The 17,666-nt window shown below is 66.2% G+C and overlaps 3 protein-coding genes across 5 annotated transcripts; all 3 read left to right on the top strand.

The window, feature by feature from the left end:
* The first annotated feature begins 429 nt into the window (after nucleotides 1–429).
* Nucleotides 430–3,617, top strand: LOC135192282 (carboxy-terminal domain RNA polymerase II polypeptide A small phosphatase 1-like). Of its 2 annotated transcripts, XM_064175289.1 has the most exons (9): nucleotides 430–1,008; nucleotides 1,102–1,195; nucleotides 1,275–1,359; nucleotides 1,437–1,529; nucleotides 1,814–1,876; nucleotides 1,979–2,058; nucleotides 2,141–2,267; nucleotides 2,356–2,451; nucleotides 2,533–3,617. In XM_064175289.1, exons 1-9 carry the CDS (start codon nucleotides 588–590, stop codon nucleotides 2,593–2,595), a joined length of 1,122 nt encoding a protein of 373 aa, XP_064031359.1. In that variant the 5' UTR covers nucleotides 430–587; the 3' UTR covers nucleotides 2,596–3,617. The 2 variants fall into 2 exon arrangements, with proteins under 2 accessions (XP_064031359.1, XP_064031360.1); XM_064175290.1 differs by lacking the exon at nucleotides 1,814–1,876.
* A 4,072-nt stretch (nucleotides 3,618–7,689) lies between these two features.
* Nucleotides 7,690–15,732, top strand: REEP6 (receptor accessory protein 6). Its single transcript, XM_064174880.1, has 5 exons — nucleotides 7,690–7,896; nucleotides 12,056–12,149; nucleotides 12,936–13,074; nucleotides 14,488–14,656; nucleotides 15,581–15,732. The coding sequence occupies exons 1-5, from the start codon at nucleotides 7,782–7,784 to the stop codon at nucleotides 15,625–15,627; spliced, it is 564 nt and encodes a 187-aa protein (XP_064030950.1). The 5' UTR covers nucleotides 7,690–7,781; the 3' UTR covers nucleotides 15,628–15,732.
* A 79-nt stretch (nucleotides 15,733–15,811) lies between these two features.
* On the top strand, nucleotides 15,812–17,446 carry C41H19orf25 (chromosome 41 C19orf25 homolog). 2 transcript variants are annotated; one of them, XM_064174983.1, is made up of 3 exons: nucleotides 15,812–15,901; nucleotides 16,537–16,709; nucleotides 17,211–17,446. In XM_064174983.1, the coding sequence occupies exons 2-3, from the start codon at nucleotides 16,562–16,564 to the stop codon at nucleotides 17,390–17,392; spliced, it is 330 nt and encodes a 109-aa protein (XP_064031053.1). In that variant the 5' UTR covers nucleotides 15,812–15,901; nucleotides 16,537–16,561; the 3' UTR covers nucleotides 17,393–17,446. The 2 variants fall into 2 exon arrangements, with proteins under 2 accessions (XP_064031053.1, XP_064031054.1); XM_064174984.1 differs by lacking the exon at nucleotides 15,812–15,901 and adding an exon at nucleotides 15,917–15,975.
* Nucleotides 17,447–17,666: the final 220 nt, after the last annotated feature.

Below are 17,666 nucleotides of genomic sequence, written 5' to 3'. Positions count from 1 at the left end.
CCCGGGGGGAGGAGGGGGTGTTCTGTGGGGATGGGGGACCCGAAGGTGCATCACCTGCTCGGGGCTCCTGGATTAGGTTTGGAGCTGGTGCCAAGGTTAAGGGCTCTGCCAACTCGTGTCATTGGTGACTGTTTCCGAACTGGGCACGGGGGGGTTCGGGGTGCCCCGAGCGGCGGTGGCCAGCCCGGGATGTTCTTTGGCCCGGGATGTTCCTCGGTGAACCGAGTCATTAATCGCCGGGACCCAGAGATGAGCTCCGGGTGCGGCTGCGGCTCTGTGCTGGGCTCCGCAGCTGGTGCCAGTAAAGCCTGGGTGATGCCAGGTGCTGCAGGGCGCAGGTGAGGCACCTTGGGGTGATTCGGGCCGGAAAGGGACCCCCCACGCCCTATAAAAGTGCCCTGCCCCACCCCCGTGGCTCCCTCGGGGGCTGCTGGGAGGTTTGCCTGTGGGCAGTGCCCTCGGTAGGGGTTCCCAGGGCAGCGCCCAGCAACTCGCTTGGAGCCGGCGGTGCCCGGAGGGGCTGGGGCACTGCGCTGTCACCTCTGGGCATCCGCTGCTTGGGATCACCTCCTCCGACTGTGCCACCCATGGCAGGCTTGGGGACAGTGACCCCACGGGCAAAGAGACCCCGCAGGGGGAGCAGAGGGCACCTGGGGCAGGACCTGAGGCTCTCGGTCACCAAGGCTGCCGCTCGCCAGCGGGCACAGAGCCGGCAGAGAGAAGGGGACCAGGTTGGGCACTGCCAGCCGCAGGGTTGGGACCCTTGGGATCCTGTGCCCTGTCCCTTCTTGGCGTCCACGACTCCCAGGAGGAGCCGGCGGGCACAGAGCCGGCAGAGAGAAGGGGACCAGGTTGGGCACTGCCAGCCGCAGGGTTGGGACCCTCGGGACCCCGTGCCCTGTCCCTCCTTGGCGCCCACAACCCCCGGGAGGGGCGGGCGGGCAAAGCTGCGTGGCGAAGGGAACCGCCGCAGGCTGGCATCTGCTGTCCCCTGCTCTGGAGAAAGGGGTGAGTGTGTGTGCCCCCCCCGCTGAGGACAAGCCCTGCCCAGGCTTTGGGGGTGCCCCAGGCTGTGCTGACAGGACCCCCCCATGCCCCCAGACCCTGCGAGCCGCCGGCTCCAGCCCCGCTATGGGGGCACCTACTTCTCAGGGCTCCCTGCTGTTGAGTGCCAGGATCCTGCTGCCCCCAGCCTGTGAGTACCCTTTTTGGGGGGGTCCCCCTAGGGCACTGCCGCCCCCCCAGCCCCGCTGACTCCTGCCTTGCCTCGGCAGGCTGCTCCCCGCAGCCCCCGCAGCCAGCAGCACTGTCCCCAGGAGGACTCGCAGCGCTCCGGAGTGGACTCTGGTCCTGGAGCTGGTCAGTCTGGGGGGGGTCGGGCGGGGGGGGGGGCTGTGGATGCAGGGCTGGGGTCTGACTCTGCTCCCACCCCCCAGGAGGGGATCCTGGTCTGCTCCTCCGTGCTCCCCAGCTGGAGGCAGGGGGCTGCAGCCACCTTCACCACGGAGTTCCAGGGAGAGCCCTACGAGGTGGGTGCCCACCTGCTGGCGTGGGGGGCAGAGGGGCGCTGGGCTCCCCCGGGGGGGCACAGGGGGCTGTGACTTGGGGCCGTGAAGAGCCACATTGCCCTTGCAGCCTCTGTGCCAGTGTCCTCTCCCTGCAGCCAGATGGGGAGGGGGTCCCCAGGGGCTGCCATCCCAGGGAGAGGGCACCCCTGGGATGCCGCTTGAGGTGTTGGTGCCCGGCCTGGGGGAGGGCACCTGGGGGTCGGGGTGTGGGGGCTGCGGCTGCCTGCTGATGCTGCTCCTTCCAGGTCCACGTGAAGCTGCGTCCCTACGCGCAGCAGTTCCTGGAGAGCCTTTCCCAGACCTATGAGGTACCAAAGCCCCCCCCAGGTCCTGGGGGGCTGCTGCCCTGGGCTGGGGGCCGCTCGGGCAGCCTGTGCGGGGACCTTCACCTGCCCCTCCCCCCCCTCCAGATCTTCATCTTCACAACGGCGACGCAGGACTACACCGAGAAGGTCCTGGAGGTGCTGGTCCCCAAGGGGAAGCTGATCAGGTGATGGCCTTGGGGAAACCCTGCCGGGACCCCCCCCGGGTGACAGGGACAGGCCTGGATGGGCTCTGCCTCCCCCCTCCAGGCACTGCCTCTGCCGGCAGGATTGTCTCTGTGCCCAGGGCTGCTACTGGAAGGACCTGAGCCGCCTGGGAAGGGACCTGGACAAGTTGGTGGCCTTGGATCACACCATCCAGGGCATCCCCGCCCAGGTAAGGCACCTCGGCAGGGTGCCCTGTGCCCACCGCCCCCCCGGCAGCGCCGCCGCAGCAGCTCACTCTCTGCCCCCTCCCCTCCCAGGCTGCCAACTGGGTGCCGGTGCCAAGGTGGTGTGGAGAGCCCCAGGACGAGGAACTGCTGCAGCTCATCCCGCGGCTGGCACAGCTCAGCCGGGAGGTGAGGGCGGGGGGCGGGGGGCAGGCGCCGCGGGGCTGCTGGGGCTGGGGGCTGACCTTGGTCCCCTCTGTCCCCACGCAGGAGCTCAGCCACGCCAGGAGCCGCCGGCAGCTGCTGCGCCGCAGGCTGCCCCCCGAGGACTAGGCCAGCTCGGGGAGGTGGTGGGGGGCAGCAGCGTTGGACACCCCCACGCTGGAGGGGCTCACACTGCTTGAGTGGGCATCGGGGAGCAGCCAGGCTCCAAGTCAGCCCCCGGCCTGGATGGGGTCTGGGGGAGGCTGTTGTGCCCCCTTGGCTGGGTCTCAGGCTCAGATCCTGCCCTTGGGGCTGGGGGGACCCCACGGGAGCCCCCCTGGGAGCCTCCTTTGCTCTCAGCTGCCCTTGGAGGAGAAGCTTCAGCCTGGTGCCCTCCTGCCCTGCTCTGTGTGCTCCAGCCAAGGGCTTCTCCGTGGCCATTACACACTTGGGCAAAGGTCTTGCTCTGCTCTCTGCCACACGAAAGTGGGGGTGGCACAGCCCCCCCAGTCATGTCCCGGGGTGCCCGTGGTGGGGAAGCCAAGCCTAGCATGGTGCCAATGCCCCTGGGAGGGCCCCAGTTGGCAGCAGTCCCCATGCCTGCCCCAGCTCCAACCCTGCCTGGCACTGTGCTGCGTGCCAGGGGTGCAGCTGCTGCCCTGCTGCTGCCAGCCCTCGCGGCACGGCAGGGGTGGGGAGGGCAGGGAGGGGTGGTCGTGGGGTGCAGCGACCCCCAAGGTCCCCTTGCCAAGGGCTGAAGGCTGCTGGTAACTGAGAACTGGTGGGGGGCAGGGTGAGCCTGTGCCCAGCAGCGTGGGTCCAGGCTGCCCTCTCCAGTCCAGCTGTGCCAGAAGCTGTCCTGGCGCTGCAGGAGCTGCCTGCAGTCACTGGGGTGCAGCTGCTTGGAGAGAGGTCCTCAGCTCCTCCTCCTCCTCATCTGGTCCTCATCTCCTGCTCCCCTCCGCGCCTGGGAAAGGGCAGAGTGCCGCTGCCCCCCTGCAAAGAGCTCCCCCCCGCAGCGTGCCCGGCCGGCCCCTTGGCACGGCTCAGGCCCCCGAGGGATGCGAGGAGGGGACGAAGGCAGCAGAAGCCTCGACCCTGCTGTGCCTCCGCCGCTGCACGCAGCTGGCCGCGGGATGGGCTGGGGCCAGGAGCCGCTGGGAAGGGAATGACCTCTCGGGGACCCCTCGGGGGGAGCCGTCCGGGGAGGCGCAGACGCAGGGGCCGCGGGGGGCAGGTGAGGAGCCCTGCGCCAGGCTGTGTCGCTCTGTCCTGCTAGCCCGCGGGCAGCAGCGGGCACCTCTCAGCGGGCAGGTGGCATAAAGGGTGGCAGAGAGGAGCAGGACCCCGCGGAAGAGGGCAGGCAGAAGGACTCTCTGCAGCCCCTCCCGGGGGGAAGCCCTGCAGAGGCGAGCAGGAGCCAGGGAGCCCCTGGAAGGTGTGGGCAGGGGCACAGGTGATGCAGCTGTGGGCTGAGGGGGCCCGGTAGGTGTAGCAGGAGGGGTGGCAGCGGGCACAGGGGTGCCTGGGTGCCAGGCTGGCGCTGGCCATGGTGCCACGGGGGGCAGTAGGGCAGGCAGGAGCCCTGGAAGGCAGACCAGGAGCCGCTGCGGGGGAGGGGGGCAGGGATGTGAGCCAGGCTGCAGGGGCACCAGCACTGCCCCCTCCTGCCCACAGCCTCACCCTGGCACATTCCCTGCCAGGCTCTTGGCACTCAGCTCCTCTCCTGTGCCCCAGAGGCGCAGGATGAAGCTGCTCAGCAGACCCGAGGGCAGGAGGGGCAGGACTGTGCTGGAGGCAGCCTGGGCAGAGAGCCAGGGCATGGTTTGGGCTGGAAAAGGCCTCTGAGATCCTCCAGTCCAACCAGCAGCCCAGAGCCACCATGGGCACCACACCCTGCCCCCAGGCGCCACTGCCGGGCATGGGCACTGCCTGGGCAGCCTGTGCCAATCCCTCACCACTCTGGCAGCAAAGAAATGGCTCCTGAGCAGTCCCTCCCCAGCCTGCAGCCCCCTGCAGCTCTGAGCTCTGCCTGGAGCCTTCTCCAGGCTGCACAGCCCCAACTCTGCCAGCCTGTGCCCACAGCAGAGCCTCTGCAGCCCTCTCGGCTTCTTGGTGGCCTCCTCTGGACTGACTTTGGTGGCTCCTCTGTAGAAGGCCTCTGCTGCCAGCACCCCAGGCCCCTCCACGGTCTTGCCACCGTGGCTGGGTGCCAGCTGGCACTGTAGGTGCAGGGCTGAGGGACTGAGCCTCCAGCAGCCTCACCCCTGCAGGGCCAGCACGGGGCAGTGTCCTCCACGCAGCTGCCACCCACCCCACGGTGCCAGCCTAGGGGCACCCCACGGTGCCAGCCTAGGGGCACCCCATGGCACTCCCTCACCTGCCCCCAGCCCCTCTTGGGCTGTGTTCAGGCTCCTCCAGCTCTGTGTGGCCCCTGCCATGTGCTGGCTCCCAGAGCTCCTCCTTAAGCTCTTTGTAGTTAAGCCCAGGGACTTCTCCCAGGTTCCTAATCTCATTTGCCACCCTGCCTGAGCTGGCACTGTGCTGCTGCCTGCCAGACCCTGGTGTTGTGGTGGGCATTCAGCCCCTGGGGAGCACCAAGCTCTGCAGCCTGGCTGGGTGTGTGGTGCCACCACAGCTCCTCTGCCCTCCCTGCAAGCCCCCAGCTGCCCTCAGAGCAGCTCCTCACTCGGCCGTGTGTGCCCCCCACAGGCTGCCAGGGCTGGTTTGTGTCTCCCATGCCAGGAGCAGCAGAGCCTCACCTCCCACCCTGGCATTGTAGGTGATGATGCAGAGCTGGTTGCTGGCTGCAGCCTGCCCTGCACAGTGAGTGCCATGCCTGGGGGGCAGAGGCAGCCCCTGAGGGGTGAAGGGGTCTGGGACTGTCTCAGCTGCCCCCGGGAGAATTGCTCAGCTTGGAAGAGACCTTTCAGGGCAAGCCCAAGCCTCAGCCCAGCAGTTCCCATCCCTTGCCCCTTGTCCTCACGCCCCAAGATCCCAGGAAGGGACCCACAGAGATCATCGAGTCCAAACCCCCCCCGCCAGAGCAGGACCATCCAATCTAGCTCAGGTCACCCACCCAGCTCCCCCCTCACAGCTACAGAGTTGGCAGGCAGGTCTGGGTGGTCCTTCCCGGTGCCATCATCCAGGGTGGTCAGCACCACCCCCAGCCCCGAGTAGCCTTTGCCCCAGGCAGTGAGGATGCTCAGGTCAGGCTCCAGGTCGTTGTTCTGCGAGGCAGATTAAATTCCATCGGCCCCGGGGCAGGGGCAGAGGCAGCAGCAGAGGCAGCACAGCAACAGCACAGCAACAGAGGAAGCAGTGGCAGAGGAGGCAGCAGCAGCAGAGGCAGCAGCAGCAGAGGCAGCATCAGGCAGGCTCTGAGGTGACCTCGGAGGACTCTTCTGCTGCCTCAGCAGCACCTAAGCCTTAGCCCCGCTCAGGTGGCAGGGAGCTGGATCTGCTGGAGGATTAGAAGAGAGGGGCACAGCCTCACCATGTGCCACTGCCTGTGGAGCCAGGGCCCTGCTGGCACCACACTGAGGCTCCTCTTCGCTCGCTGCTTCCCTGTTTGCTGCTCAAACCAGAGGACCTGGCCGGTGGCAAACAAGCTGGTGGGTGCCAAGCAGAGCCCTGCCAGGCTGGGCAGCCCCTGCAGACACCTCCTCCTTACCTGTGGCTCCTTTGCCAGGTGCATGTTCCAGCCCCACTGCCTGCTCAGGGTTTCCTGCCTGGTGCCTCGGTGCCTGAGGTGATAATAAGGTTCTCCTTCCATCACCCGTGGGCATGGGCAGAGGGGGTGAGGCACAGGCTGGCACAAGACACAAGCTGTTGTCACACAGCCTTCCTAGACCAGCAGCCAGGCTGGGGGGCACATGTGCCAGCTCCACCAGGGCTGCAAAGGTGGAGTTCATGGGAGCTGTGTGAGGCAGGACACACAGAGAGCATCACTTGGATCCTGGGTGGGCTACTGAGGAAGGTTTGAAGGTCCCCTTCGAGTTCCTAAAGGTTTGGATGCGCCTTTGGGTTCCTAAGGAAGGTTTGGCTGTGCCCTTTGGGTTCCTAAGGAAGGTTTGGCTGTGCCCTTTGGGTTCCTAAAGGTTTGGCTGTGCCTTTGGGTTCCTAAGGAAGGTTTGGATGTGCCCTTTGGGTTCCTAAAGGTTTGGCTGTGCCTTTGGGTTCCTAAGGAAGGTTTGGATGTGCCTTTGGGTTCCTTAGGAAGGTTTGGCTGTGCCCTTTGGATTCTTAGGGGCAGTTTGGCTGTGCCCTTTGGGCTCTTGGGAAAGGTTTGGCTGTGCCCTTCAGGCTCCATAGGAAGGTTTGGCTGTGCCTTTTGGTTCCCTTGCTCCCTGGGCACGCTCAGAGGCCGTTGGCAATGTGCACCCTTACCACGCTGCTGCTCTCAGGCATGCCCAAGGGTTTAAAACCAGCAGAGGGGATCATTCAATGCCCTATTTTAAACTTAAACCCAGAGCCCTGCTGTGGGCTGCAGAGTGGCCACGTGGTAGGGACAAGAGGAGGAGGAGGAGGAGGGCAGGCAGGGAGCAGGCAGGAGGAGGGTCTGGAAACAGGTTCACAGATTGCACTGGGTTGGAAGGGAGCCTCAAAAGTCCTCTTGCCCAACTGCCCTGCGCGCAGGGCCACATCAAGAGTGCGCTGCCAGGAGGTGCCAGGCTCCGCCAGCCGCCTGCCAGCCCCAGGAGGTGCCAGGCTCCGCCAGCCGCCTGCCAGCCCCGCTGCGTTCCAGCCCTGCCCCGAGCAGAGCAGGCCGTGCCGCCGGGCCAGGCTCAGCCTCCCGCAGCCCCTCCGCCAGCTTCTCGGCACAGCCGCTCAGGGAGCTGCGGGGCTCGGTGACCGGCAGCAGCTCGGAGCCCGGCGCCAGCCTCGGCCCCGCCGCCCCCGAGAGCGCCCCCGAGCGGCCGCAGCCGTGGCGACAGCAGCTCCCCGCCCCTCCTGCCTTCGCTCCGCCCCTTCCGACGCGGCTCCGCCTATGGACATCGCTCATTCCGGCTTGGCCCCGCCCCCGAGGGCGCTGCCCCACCCCCTTAGGCATTGTCCCCGCCCCCCAGCCTCCCCCCGCCTCTTCCGGCCTAGTCCCACCCATAGGCGGTCCCCTTGCCGGCGTGACCACGCCCCTCACCGCATCGCCACGCCCCCACCGCATCGCCACGCCCCCGCGGCCACGCCCCCTGCCCCCATTGGTCCCGCGGCCCCGGGGGGCGGTTGGAGGCGGTTGCGGAGCGGGCCCGGGCCGGGGGGGGCTGCTCTGACTGGGGCTGTTTGCCGCCGCCGCCGCCGCCGCCGCCAGCACCGCCATGGGCACGGTGCAGCAGCGCCTGCAGCGCTTCCTCCAGCGCCCCGGGCCGATCGGGGACCTGCTGGGGCGGCTGGAAGCCCGCACCGGTATCGACCGGCTCTACCTGGCCACAGGTGCGACTGCGCCCCCCTCCCCGGTGTCCCCCGGGCCCCCCACCCGCTGCTGGGCTGTGCTGCCTGCTCCTTCCCTTAGTGCCATGAGTCTTGGGGGTCTCTCCTCTTTCCTGGCAGCCTCTCGCTGCCCCCCTGGCTCCTGTGGGGGCACAGGCAGGGGCAGGGGCAGGGCAGGCTGGGCACGGGCAGGGTAACAGGCAGGGCAGGCAGCAGTCTGCCTCCGGGGGCTGCTGTGCGCTCCGGTGGCCTGGGGACATGCTGGGCTGGGGGCCAGGGGGCTGCCCTGGCAGGTGTCACATCCCCCACCCCAACCTGCAAGGAGATGCACCCCAAAGCCTGCGGGGCCTGGCATGGAGCTGGCAGCGAGACCCCCCCAGGAAGCCAGGTCAGGGTGAAGGAGGGCAGAGGGAAGCAGAGCCCTCAAACTGTGCCAGGTCAGAAATGGGAGCGCCTGCCCCTGTGTCCTGCCTGCCCCTGCCTCCTGCCTGCCCCCCGTGTCCTGCCTGCCCCTGCCTCCTGCCTGCCCCTGCCTCCTGCCTGCCCCCGAGTCCTGCCTGCCCCTGCCTCCTGCCTGCCCCCGTGTCCCCCTCACCGGGTCGGGGCGGGGGGAAGGTCTGGCCGGTAACGAGATCCTGTTTGCTCATTAATAAGAAACCAGCTGGCACCTCCCCGGGGAGCGCTCCCCTGGCACACCGTGCCCCTGGCACACCGTGGCCCCCTGCCAGCCTGGACCCTGCCTGCCGGCAGCGTTTCAGCCCTGCGGCTCCTGGCTGCCCGCTCCTCGCCGGGCACTGCCTCTGCCCTCCGCTTCCCGGTGCCTTTCCCAGCCCCTTCCCTCCTGCTCCGAGGGGCAGAGGGCTCCAGCGAGGGGCAGGTTGTGTTTGGATGAGGCAGGTGGGGGTTGAGCCTCTGCCAAGGGAAGATGATCCTGGGCATGCTCAAGGGTGAGGGACCTGGGGAGGGGCAGGGGAAGCAGAGTGGAGGCACCGAGGAGTGCCAGCTGCATGCTTAAACCTTCACCCAAACCCATCCCATTTCTCCCTCCCCAGCTCTGGAGTGATTCCCAGGCTGTGGCAGAAGCTGGCAGGGGCACTGCTGCAGCTCTGGCACCAGCAGCAAGGCACAGGCTGGCTTTGGGTGCCCACCCTGGGTGGCAGGGGCACTGCTGCAGCTCTGGCACCAGCAGCAAGGCACAGGCTGGCTTTGGGTGCCCACCCTGGGTGGCAGGGGCACTGCTGCAGCTCTGGCACCACCAGCAAGGCACAGGCTGGCTTTGGGTGCCCACCCTGGGTGGCAGGGTCAGGGCAGCCCTGTGGTGGCTTCACCCTGGAGGGGTTTGGTGTCCCCTTCCCCTGGCAGGGGGCTGGGCAGGGTGACTGTGCCCACAGCTGCTTGCCCTCTGAGCTGTGCCAGGCAGCAGGGGGTGGCCTCTGCCACCCCCTCCCTTGGAGGTGTTTTGTTGTTGGTTTTTTTTTGCTGTTACATAAATTTTCTCTGGGGGCTGAACTTAGGCTCTGAAATCCTTCCTGAGGCTCTTGGGGTAACAAACCTCAGCTCTGCCTCTTCTCTCCTCTTCACTTCCCTCCCTGGCAGCTCTTGTACCCGCTCCAGAGCCACCTTTGCTCCCTCTTGTCACCAGAGTCGTGGCTGCCACATGCCAGGGGGCAGGAGCAGGGCACAGAACTGCTGCAGTCAGCAGAGTGAGGATAATCCAAGCTCCCAGCCAGGGCTTTCCTCTGATCCACCAGGGCTAAGTCGTGGCTCTCCTGCAGGCCAAGGTGCTTATGGCGATGCAGGAGTTGGTACACGAGGCTGTGCCAGCCCCCAGCCTGCTGTCCTGCCCTCTGCCCCTGCCAGGGGGCAGCTTGGCAGGGAGCTGCTGGCACCTCTGAGCCCTGGTTTTGGCAGTGAGGGCTCCTTGCCCCAGCTCCTCCCTCTGCCAGCTCCACTGCCCCTGCCCCCTGGAAGCATCTGGGGGCTGGGCAGGCTCTGGGGCACCAAAGCTTTTTGGCTTCGGTGTTAAGGATTTAATTGAGAAGCAGGGGAGCAGGATTGGGGTTGGGGCCTCAGGGGGCTGAGTCCTTAAGCAGTGGTGGCTGCTTGGCACAAGCATGGGCAGGAGACCTGTGCTGGGAGCAGGAGGGGGAGGTAAGGTTCTGCCCCTGGGCACTTGGCTCCTGGGCATGGCTTGTCCTGGAGCAGCTGGTACCAAAATGCCAAGTGAAGGGTCTGGAGGGCAGGGCTGGGGAGGGGCAGGGAGGGAGCTGGGGGGGAGCAGTGTGGGGCAGAGGAGGCTGAGAGAGACCTCACTGCTGTCTGCAGCTGCCTGAGAGGAGGCTGCAGCTGGGGGGGGTTGGGCTCTGCTGCCTGGCATCAGGGCACAGGAGAAGAAAGGGCCTGGAGTTGCCCCAGGGCAGGGTTAGGTTGGAGAGGAGGAAAAATGTCTTTGCTGCCAGAGTGGTCAGGGCTGGGCAGAGGCTGCCCAGGGAGGTGGAGGTGTGCCCATGCCTGGAGGTGTCCCAGAGCAGTGTGCCCATGGCACCTGGGGCCAGGGCTTGGTGCCCATGGTGGGGCTGAGCTGCTGCTTGGGCTGGATGCCCTCAGGGAACAGTTCTCTCGTGGTGTGGAGTGGTTCTGGGCCCTACACGTGGAGGGAGAAGCTCAGGACCTTGACTTTGGACCACAGGTGTGTGCCAAAGTCTCTGCTCCCAACATCTGCACAGCCTTGGCCCAGCTCCAGACCTGCAGCAGGTTGGAAGCCTCGGGGGGGGGAGGGGAGGTGGTGGTAAAGTCCCTTCTGAGCCAGGGAGGGGACAGGCAGGGCCAGGTCATGCTTCCCTCGGGGCTGAGTGAGTGCCTGAGCTCCACGGCAGCCTCTGCCACTTGCATGGCTCAGGGCAGCTCCAGCAGCACCTCCAGGGTCTGCTGTGTGGGGAGGGTCCTGCTGGCACCACAGAGTCCTGGAATGCCAGGGTGGAAAGGACCTCAAGGCTGGGGGGCAGCAGGCTGGCACCAGGCTGTGTTCAGTGGTGCCCAGTGCCAGGAGCAGTGGGCACACAGCTGCCCCTCAGCAGCTCCACCTGAGCATGAGGAGGAAGTTCTGTAACTGAAGGCTGCTGGAGCCCTGCAGCAGCTGCCCAGAGAGGTGCTGGAGCCTCCAGCTCTGCATCATTCCAAACCCACCTGGAGCTGGTCCTGGCTGCCCTCCTCTGGGTGCCCCTGCCCTGGCAGGGGTGGGGTTGGCACTGGATGCTCTCCAGAGGTCCCTTCCAACCCCAACACTCTTTGGCCTCAGGGATCATCTGCTCCAACTCTTCTAGGTCATGGTGTGGTTGCAATGAGCTGTCCCAGCACCCTGGCAGGCAGAGCCTTCAAACTGTGCCATGCAGGGGCCTGTGCCATGCAGGGGCCTCCACCACTTCCCCTGGGAGGAGATTCCAGCCTCGTGGTGATCAGTTTCCCTCTGGAGCCCAGCTGGGATCTGCCCAGCAGTAATCCTTTGCTGCTTGGCTTTTCCCTGTGGCTCCAGGGGGGCACAGAGGCAGCCTCCAGCCCTTGGTGGCCTCCTCTGCTGTGCTGGCAGATGGTGATGAGCAGGGAGCTGAGGCTGTGCAGTCTGGAGAGGAGAAGGCTCCCAGGGGACCTTGTTGTGGCCTTGCAGTGTCTTAAGGAGGCTACAGGAAAGCTGGGGAGGGACTTTTTAGGCTGCCAGGGAGTGATAGGGGTGGGGGGGATGGAGCAAAGCCGGAGGTGGGGAGAGTGAGGCTGGAGGTGAGGAGGAAGCTCTCCAGCATGAGGGTGCTGAGAGCCTGGAATGGGTTACTCAGGGAGGTGCTGGAAGCCTCATCCCTGGAGGTGTTTGAGGCCAGGCTGGGTGAGGCTGTGCACAGCCTGACCTGGTGTGAGGTGTCCCTGCCCATGGCAGGGGTTGGCACTGGCTGAGCCTTGTGGTCCCTTCCAGCCCTGCCTGACCCTGTGATGGTGACAAAGTCTCCCCTGACTCTCCCCCAGGCTGAGCAAACCCAACCGAGAGCTCTCTGAGGAAGGTTTCTTATGCCCAGCTGGAGGCTTCCAAGGCTGAGCCTTGGGGGGGTCTTTCCTGCCCACCTGGGTGTTGGCAGGCAGGTGACTGTCCCTTCTGTGCCCCTTCCCCTGGCAGGCTCTGTGGCATTCCTGGGGCTGTACCTCATGTTTGGCTACGGAGCCTCACTCCTCTGCAACCTCATCGGCTTCGCCTACCCTGCCTACAGCTCGTGAGTAGCACCCAGCAGCTGGGCAGCACCTGCAGAGCTGCTGGAGAGCATCCAGAGGAGGTCACAGAGGTGCTCCAGAGGGCTGCAGAACTTCCCCCTGTGGGCTGGGAGAGTTGGGGCTGTGCAGCCTGCTCAGAGCTGCACTTCAGCGCCTTGGAGGGGCTGCAGGAGAGCTGGGGAGGGACAGAGGTGAGCAGAGAGGGCTCCAGGGACAGCTCAGAGCTGCACTTCAGCATCTGGAGGGTTCCAGAAGAGCTGGGGAGGGACAGAGGTGAGCAGAGAGGGCTCCAGGGACAGCTCAGGGCTGCACTTCAGCATCTGGAGGGTTCCAGGAGAGCTGGGGAGGGACAAAGTGAGCAGAGAGGGCTGGAGGAGCTCTGCTATGGGGGCAAGCTGGGGGGGTTGGGGATGTTTAGCCTGGAGAAGGCTCCAGGGAGAGCTCAGAGCTGCCTGCCAGTACCTGAAGGGGCTGCAGGAGAGCTGGGGAGGGACTTCTGGCAAGGGCTGGGGGTGGCAGGAGGAGAGACAATGGGGGGGAGAGGAGGAAGAAACTGTGGTGGGGGAGGGTGGGCAGAGGCTGGCACAGCTTTGCCCAGGGAGGTTGTGGATCTTTGATCCCATTCTGTGCTTCTGTGCTCCACAGCCTCCCTGGAGATGCTCAGGACCAGGCTGGCTGGGCCCCTGAGCCCCCTGGAGCTGGTGGGAGGTGTCCCTGCTTTTGCTTTCGGGGTGGGGGAGGTTTGGAGGGGCTCAGCCTGGCAGTGCCTTTCTTTTCTCCTTCCACAGCATCAAAGCCATTGAGAGCTCCAGCAAGGAGGACGACACCACCTGGCTCACCTACTGGGTGGTGTATGGAGTCTTCAGCATAGCAGAGTCCTTCTCTGACCTCTTCCTCTACTGGTTCCCCTTCTACTACGTCGGGAAGGTAACAGCTTTGCCCTCCCACCTGCTGGTTGAGCTGGGAGGAACCAACTCTGCTCCATGACCCAAGGTGGTGGTGGCAGTGAGGGACCTGTGGTAGGTCCTCAGTTCAGCATGGAGCTGCCTGAAGGCATCTGAGGTGTTAGGACCTTCAGTGAGTGCCAGCCTTGGGCAGTGGAACAGCTCAGCTGCTGCTCCATCACTGCCTGCATAGAAGCATTGAACGCCAGAGGCTGGAAGGGACCTGGAAAGCTCTTCTGGTGCCCCCTGCCAGAGCAGCATCACCCAGAGCAGATCACACAGGGACACATCCAGGCAGGGTTTGAGTGTCTGCAGAGAGGGAGACTCCACAATGCCCCTGGGCAGCCTGTGCCAGGGCTCTGGCACCCTCACAGGGGCAAAACTCCTCCTCAGGTTCATATGGAACCTCCTGAGGAACAGGACCTGGGGGTCTGGGGTGGGGAAAAGCTCAGCAGGAGCCTGCAGTGTGAGTGCAGCCCAGAGCCAACCTGTGCTGGGCTGCAGCCAGAGCAGTGTGGGCACAGGGCAAGGGAGGGGATTCTGCCCCTTGGCTCTGCTCTCCTCAGACCCCCCCTGCAGTCCTGGGGGCAGTTCTGCAGCCCCCAGCACAAGCAGCACATGGAAGTGTTGGAGCCAGCCCAGAGGAGGGCACCAAGATGCTGAGAGGGCTGCAGCAGCTCTGCTCTGAGCACAGGCTGAGAGAGTTGGGGCTGTGCAGGCTGGAGAGGAGAAGGCTTGGAGGGGACCTTGGAGTGGCCTTGCAGGAGCTGAAGGGGGCTGCAGGAGGGCTGGGGAGGGACTACTGAGAGGGGCTTGGAATGAGAGGAGGAGGAGGAGGAGAGGGAGGAGGAGGAATGGGTTTGAAGTGGCAGAGGGGAGACTGAAAGTGGATGTTAGGAAGAAGTGAGGGTGGTGAGAGCCTGGCACAGGCTGCCCAGGGAGGCTGTGGAGCACAGAAGCAGAGAATGGGATCAAAGGTTGAGTGCTTCTGTGCTCCACAACCTCCCTGGGGGTGCTCAGCACCAGGCTGGATGAGACCCTGAGCAACCTATTCCAGTGGGAAGTGTCCCTGGGAGGTTGGAACTGGCTGAACTTTGAGCTCCCTTTCAACCTAACCCATTCTATGCCTCAGCTTCCACCCACTGCCCCTTGGCCTGGCACTGGGGCATCACCCAGCAGAGGTTGGCTCCAGCTTCCTGGCACTCAACCCTGCACCTATTGATACAGCTTAATGAGGTCACTTATCTACTGATTAGCATTAATTAGGTGACTTATTGATGAGCATGAACGAGGTCACTGACCTATTGCTTCACGTTAGTGAGGTCGTGCTGGGGGGGGGCTGTGGCACATACCCCCTGCCAGCTGCCAGCTCTGGGGCATCTCCTGCTCCCCACAGTGCCTGTTCCTGGTGTGGTGCATGGCTCCAGTGTCCTGGAATGGCTCACAGGTGCTCTACCAGAACCTCCTCCGTCCCTGCTTCCTCAAGCACCACCAGGCTGTGGACAAGGTCCTGGGCAGCCTTGGCACCAAGGCCCTGGATGCAGCTTCCACTGTCACCAGAGAAGGTAGGCACAGGACCCTCAGCCCCTGCTCCCTGCCCAGGACAGGAGGTCTCCGTGGCTCTGTCACTGCCCCCTCCTGCCCGGCTGGCAGGAGCCAAGCAGGGCCTTGATGCTGCCCTCTCTCGTTCTCTTTCTCCTGCTGGCACCTCGTGGTCAGTCCTGCAGGCTCTGGTCAGCAGCAGAGCTCGGCTGGCAGCCCAGGGGGCACCGCAGCTCACCCTGTCTGTATGTACAGAGCAGCCCATGCCGAGGGGGGGGAGGATGGTTCTGCCCCAGCCCTGCTGCCAGCTGCCTGCCAGCACCAGCAGCAGCCCTGCTCAGCCTGGCACCAGCCAGAGCAGCCTGCTGCGGGCACAGCCATCCCCTCCTCCCTTGGCATGGCAGAGCTGGCACTTGGCTTCTGCAGCCAGACCCCAGTCAAGTGTCCTCCTCCTCCTCCTCTTCCTCTGTAGCCAGACCCCAGTCAAGTGTCCTCCTCCTCCTCCTCCTCTGCAGCCAGACCCCAGTCAAGTGTCCTCCTCCTCCTCCTCCTTCTCCTCCTCCTCCTCCTCTGCAGCCAGACCCCAGTCAAGTGTCCTCCTCCTCCTCTTCCTCTGCAGCCAGACCCCAGTCAAGTGTCCTCCTCCTCCTCTTCCTCTGCAGCCAGACCCCAGTCAAGTGTCCTCCTCCTCCTCCTTCTCTGCAGCCAGACCCCAGTCAAGTGTCCTCCTCCTCCTCCTTCTCTGCAGCCAGACCCCAGTCAAGTGTCCTCCTCCTCCTCTTCCTCTGTGGCCAGACCTCAGTCAAATGTCCTCCCCCTCCTCCTCCTCCTCCTCCACCCCCAGACCCCAGGCTCCGTGCCCCTCTGCTCTCCACAGCCCCCTGCCGCCACCCGGTCCCCGCTGCTCCCGGGCCGAGCCCTCACTCCTCTTCCCTGTCCCCCCCCAGCCTCCAGAGCAGCTCTGAACGTGGTGCATGAAGCAAAGAAGGACTGAAAGGAGCCTCCGGCGGCCCCGGTACCGGCACTGCGGCCCTGAGCCTGGGGCCTGGATCCCCCTGGGCCCCACCGCTGCTACCCCCAATAAACTCCCGCGACGCTCCCGGTGCTACCGAGCGGCTCCTTTAAGAAGGGGCGGGGCTGGGAGGGCTGGGGGCGGGGCTGGGGGCGGGGCTGGGTGACGCAATCCGGGGCGCGACGGAAGTGACGTCCCGGTCCGGCGGCGGCAGGCAGTGGCCGGGCGGAGGGCGGAGGATGAGGAGCGGAGCAGGGTAGGAGCTCTGCGCCGCTGCCTCCGGGCTGGAGGGGCGCTGGGAGGGCTGCGTCTGCCTGCCGGGGCGCTGCGGTCTGTCTGTCTGTGTCTGTCCGTCCCGAGGAGCGTCCGGCGGGAGCGGGGGGGATGTTTGTCCGTCCTGCAGGGCGGGGCAGGGCTGTGTCTGTCTGTCCTGAAGGGGGCGAGCTGAGAGAGAGCCTGTCTGTCTGTCTGTCTGTCTGTCCGTCCTGGGGCGGGAGAGGGCACGGCTCCTTGCTAGAGCGGTGTGGCCGGCGGGGCGGTGAAGCGGTCAGTCTGTCCCAGAGGCAGGCTGGGGGCAGTGTCTGTCTGTCTGCCTAGGAGAGGCATAAGGGGGCCTGATCGTGGGGCGGGGAAGGGGAAGGAAAGTCTGTCTGTCTGTCTGTCTGTCTGTCTTGCCGGGCCAGGAGAGGGCTGCTGTCTGTCCTGGGGGGCAGGGGAGTCTGTCGGGTGGGGGGCACTGAGTGGGTTCTGCCTGCCCGGGAGGGGGACAGGGAGAGCGGGGGTCTGTGTCTGCCTGAAGGGCACAGCAGGGAGGGGTCGGTCTGTCTGTCTGTCTGTCTGTCGGCTGGGCTGGGAGCAGCACCGCTCACTCCTCCCACGCTGCCCCCTCAGCCCCCGTCTGTGAGGCCGCTCCGTGATGAGCTCCAAGGCCAGGCGGGTGCTGCCCACCCGCCCGGAGCCCCCCAGCGTGGAGCAGATCTTGGCCGACCTGCAGAGCACCCACCCGGGGGACCCAATCTTCCTCCTGCCCGGCGAGCCCGGCCCGGAGCACAGCCCCCCCTCAGGTGAGCCCTGGGGTCGGGCAGGGAGCAGCAGGGGACAGAGGAGCACAGAAGTGTTCAGGGGTGGAAAGGACCTCGGAGGTCAACCAGTGCCAGCAGCAGCCCAACCCCCCCACGGGCACCAACCTGTGCCCCAAGTGCCATGGGCACAGCTTTCTGGAGCCCCTCCAGGCGTGGGCACTGCACCACCTGCCTGGGCAGCCTCTGCCAAGCCCTCACCACTCCGGCAGGACAAAAATTGCTTCTCATCTCCAAACTGACCCTTCCCTGGCACCGTTTTGGGCCATTTCCCCCCCTGAGCAGAGCCCAACCCCCACCCCCCCTGCTGCAGCCTCCTCCCAGCCTCTGCTCCCCCAGCCCTGCTCTCCAGACCCTTCCCTGCCTTCATTGCCCCTCTCTGGACCCTCCCCCAGTGCCCTTCTTGGAGTGGGAGCCCCAAAACTGCCCCCAGGCTTTGAGCTGCAGCTCCCTCTGAGCTCCACCACTGCTGTGCCCCCGCCGCAGGCTGCCCCGGCCCTGCTGAGGAGGAGCGGGAGAGGCTGTTCCGGCTGAGCCGCTCCTACGTGGGCATGAACCAGCAGCTGCAGGCGGCGCAGGAGCGGCTGCGGGCACGGAGGGAGGAGCTGCTGCGGGCACGGGCGGCGCTGGAGCGGGACATCCTGGGCATGAGGCAGAGAGCCTGCTGAGCGCTGCCCCCGGCCCGGCGCTGGGCGCTGCCCCCGGCCCGGCGCTGGGCGCTGCCCCCGGCCCGGCGCTGGGCGCTGCCCCCGGCCCGGCGCTGGGCGCTGCCCCCGGCCCGGCGCTGGGCGCTGCCCCCGGCCCGGCGCTGGGCACTGCCCCCTGGGCACGCCGGACCCGGGCGGGGGCTCAGGACCGCAGCCTCGGCCGGGCGCTGGCGCCGCCTGCTGGCCAGTGCCGGGAAGAGGCCACCGGGGCAGGGCTGCGGCGCCGCTCCCCGCC

Source organism: Pogoniulus pusillus, chromosome 41 (assembly GCF_015220805.1).
Source record: "Pogoniulus pusillus isolate bPogPus1 chromosome 41, bPogPus1.pri, whole genome shotgun sequence".
NCBI classification, from domain to species: Eukaryota; Metazoa; Chordata; class Aves; order Piciformes; family Lybiidae; genus Pogoniulus; species Pogoniulus pusillus.
Note: the sequence above shows the minus strand (reverse complement) of the source record. Positions and strands in the feature narration are given on the sequence as shown.

Coding starts and splice junctions, on each gene's coding strand:
- LOC135192282 (XM_064175289.1), top strand. CDS start 588: ATGGCAGGCTTGGGGACAGTGACCCCACGGGCAAAGAGACCCCGCAGG. Junction 1,530..1,813: donor TCCAGGGAGAGCCCTACGAG/GTGGGTGCCCAC, acceptor TGCTCCTTCCAG/GTCCACGTGAAGCTGCGTCC. Junction 2,452..2,532: donor TGGCACAGCTCAGCCGGGAG/GTGAGGGCGGGG, acceptor GTCCCCACGCAG/GAGCTCAGCCACGCCAGGAG.
- REEP6 (XM_064174880.1), top strand. CDS start 7,782: ATGGGCACGGTGCAGCAGCGCCTGCAGCGCTTCCTCCAGCGCCCCGGG. Junction 13,075..14,487: donor CCTTCTACTACGTCGGGAAG/GTAACAGCTTTG, acceptor TGCTCCCCACAG/TGCCTGTTCCTGGTGTGGTG. Junction 14,657..15,580: donor TTCCACTGTCACCAGAGAAG/GTAGGCACAGGA, acceptor GTCCCCCCCCAG/CCTCCAGAGCAGCTCTGAAC.
- C41H19orf25 (XM_064174983.1), top strand. CDS start 16,562: ATGAGCTCCAAGGCCAGGCGGGTGCTGCCCACCCGCCCGGAGCCCCCC. Junction 16,710..17,210: donor GGAGCACAGCCCCCCCTCAG/GTGAGCCCTGGG, acceptor CCCCCGCCGCAG/GCTGCCCCGGCCCTGCTGAG.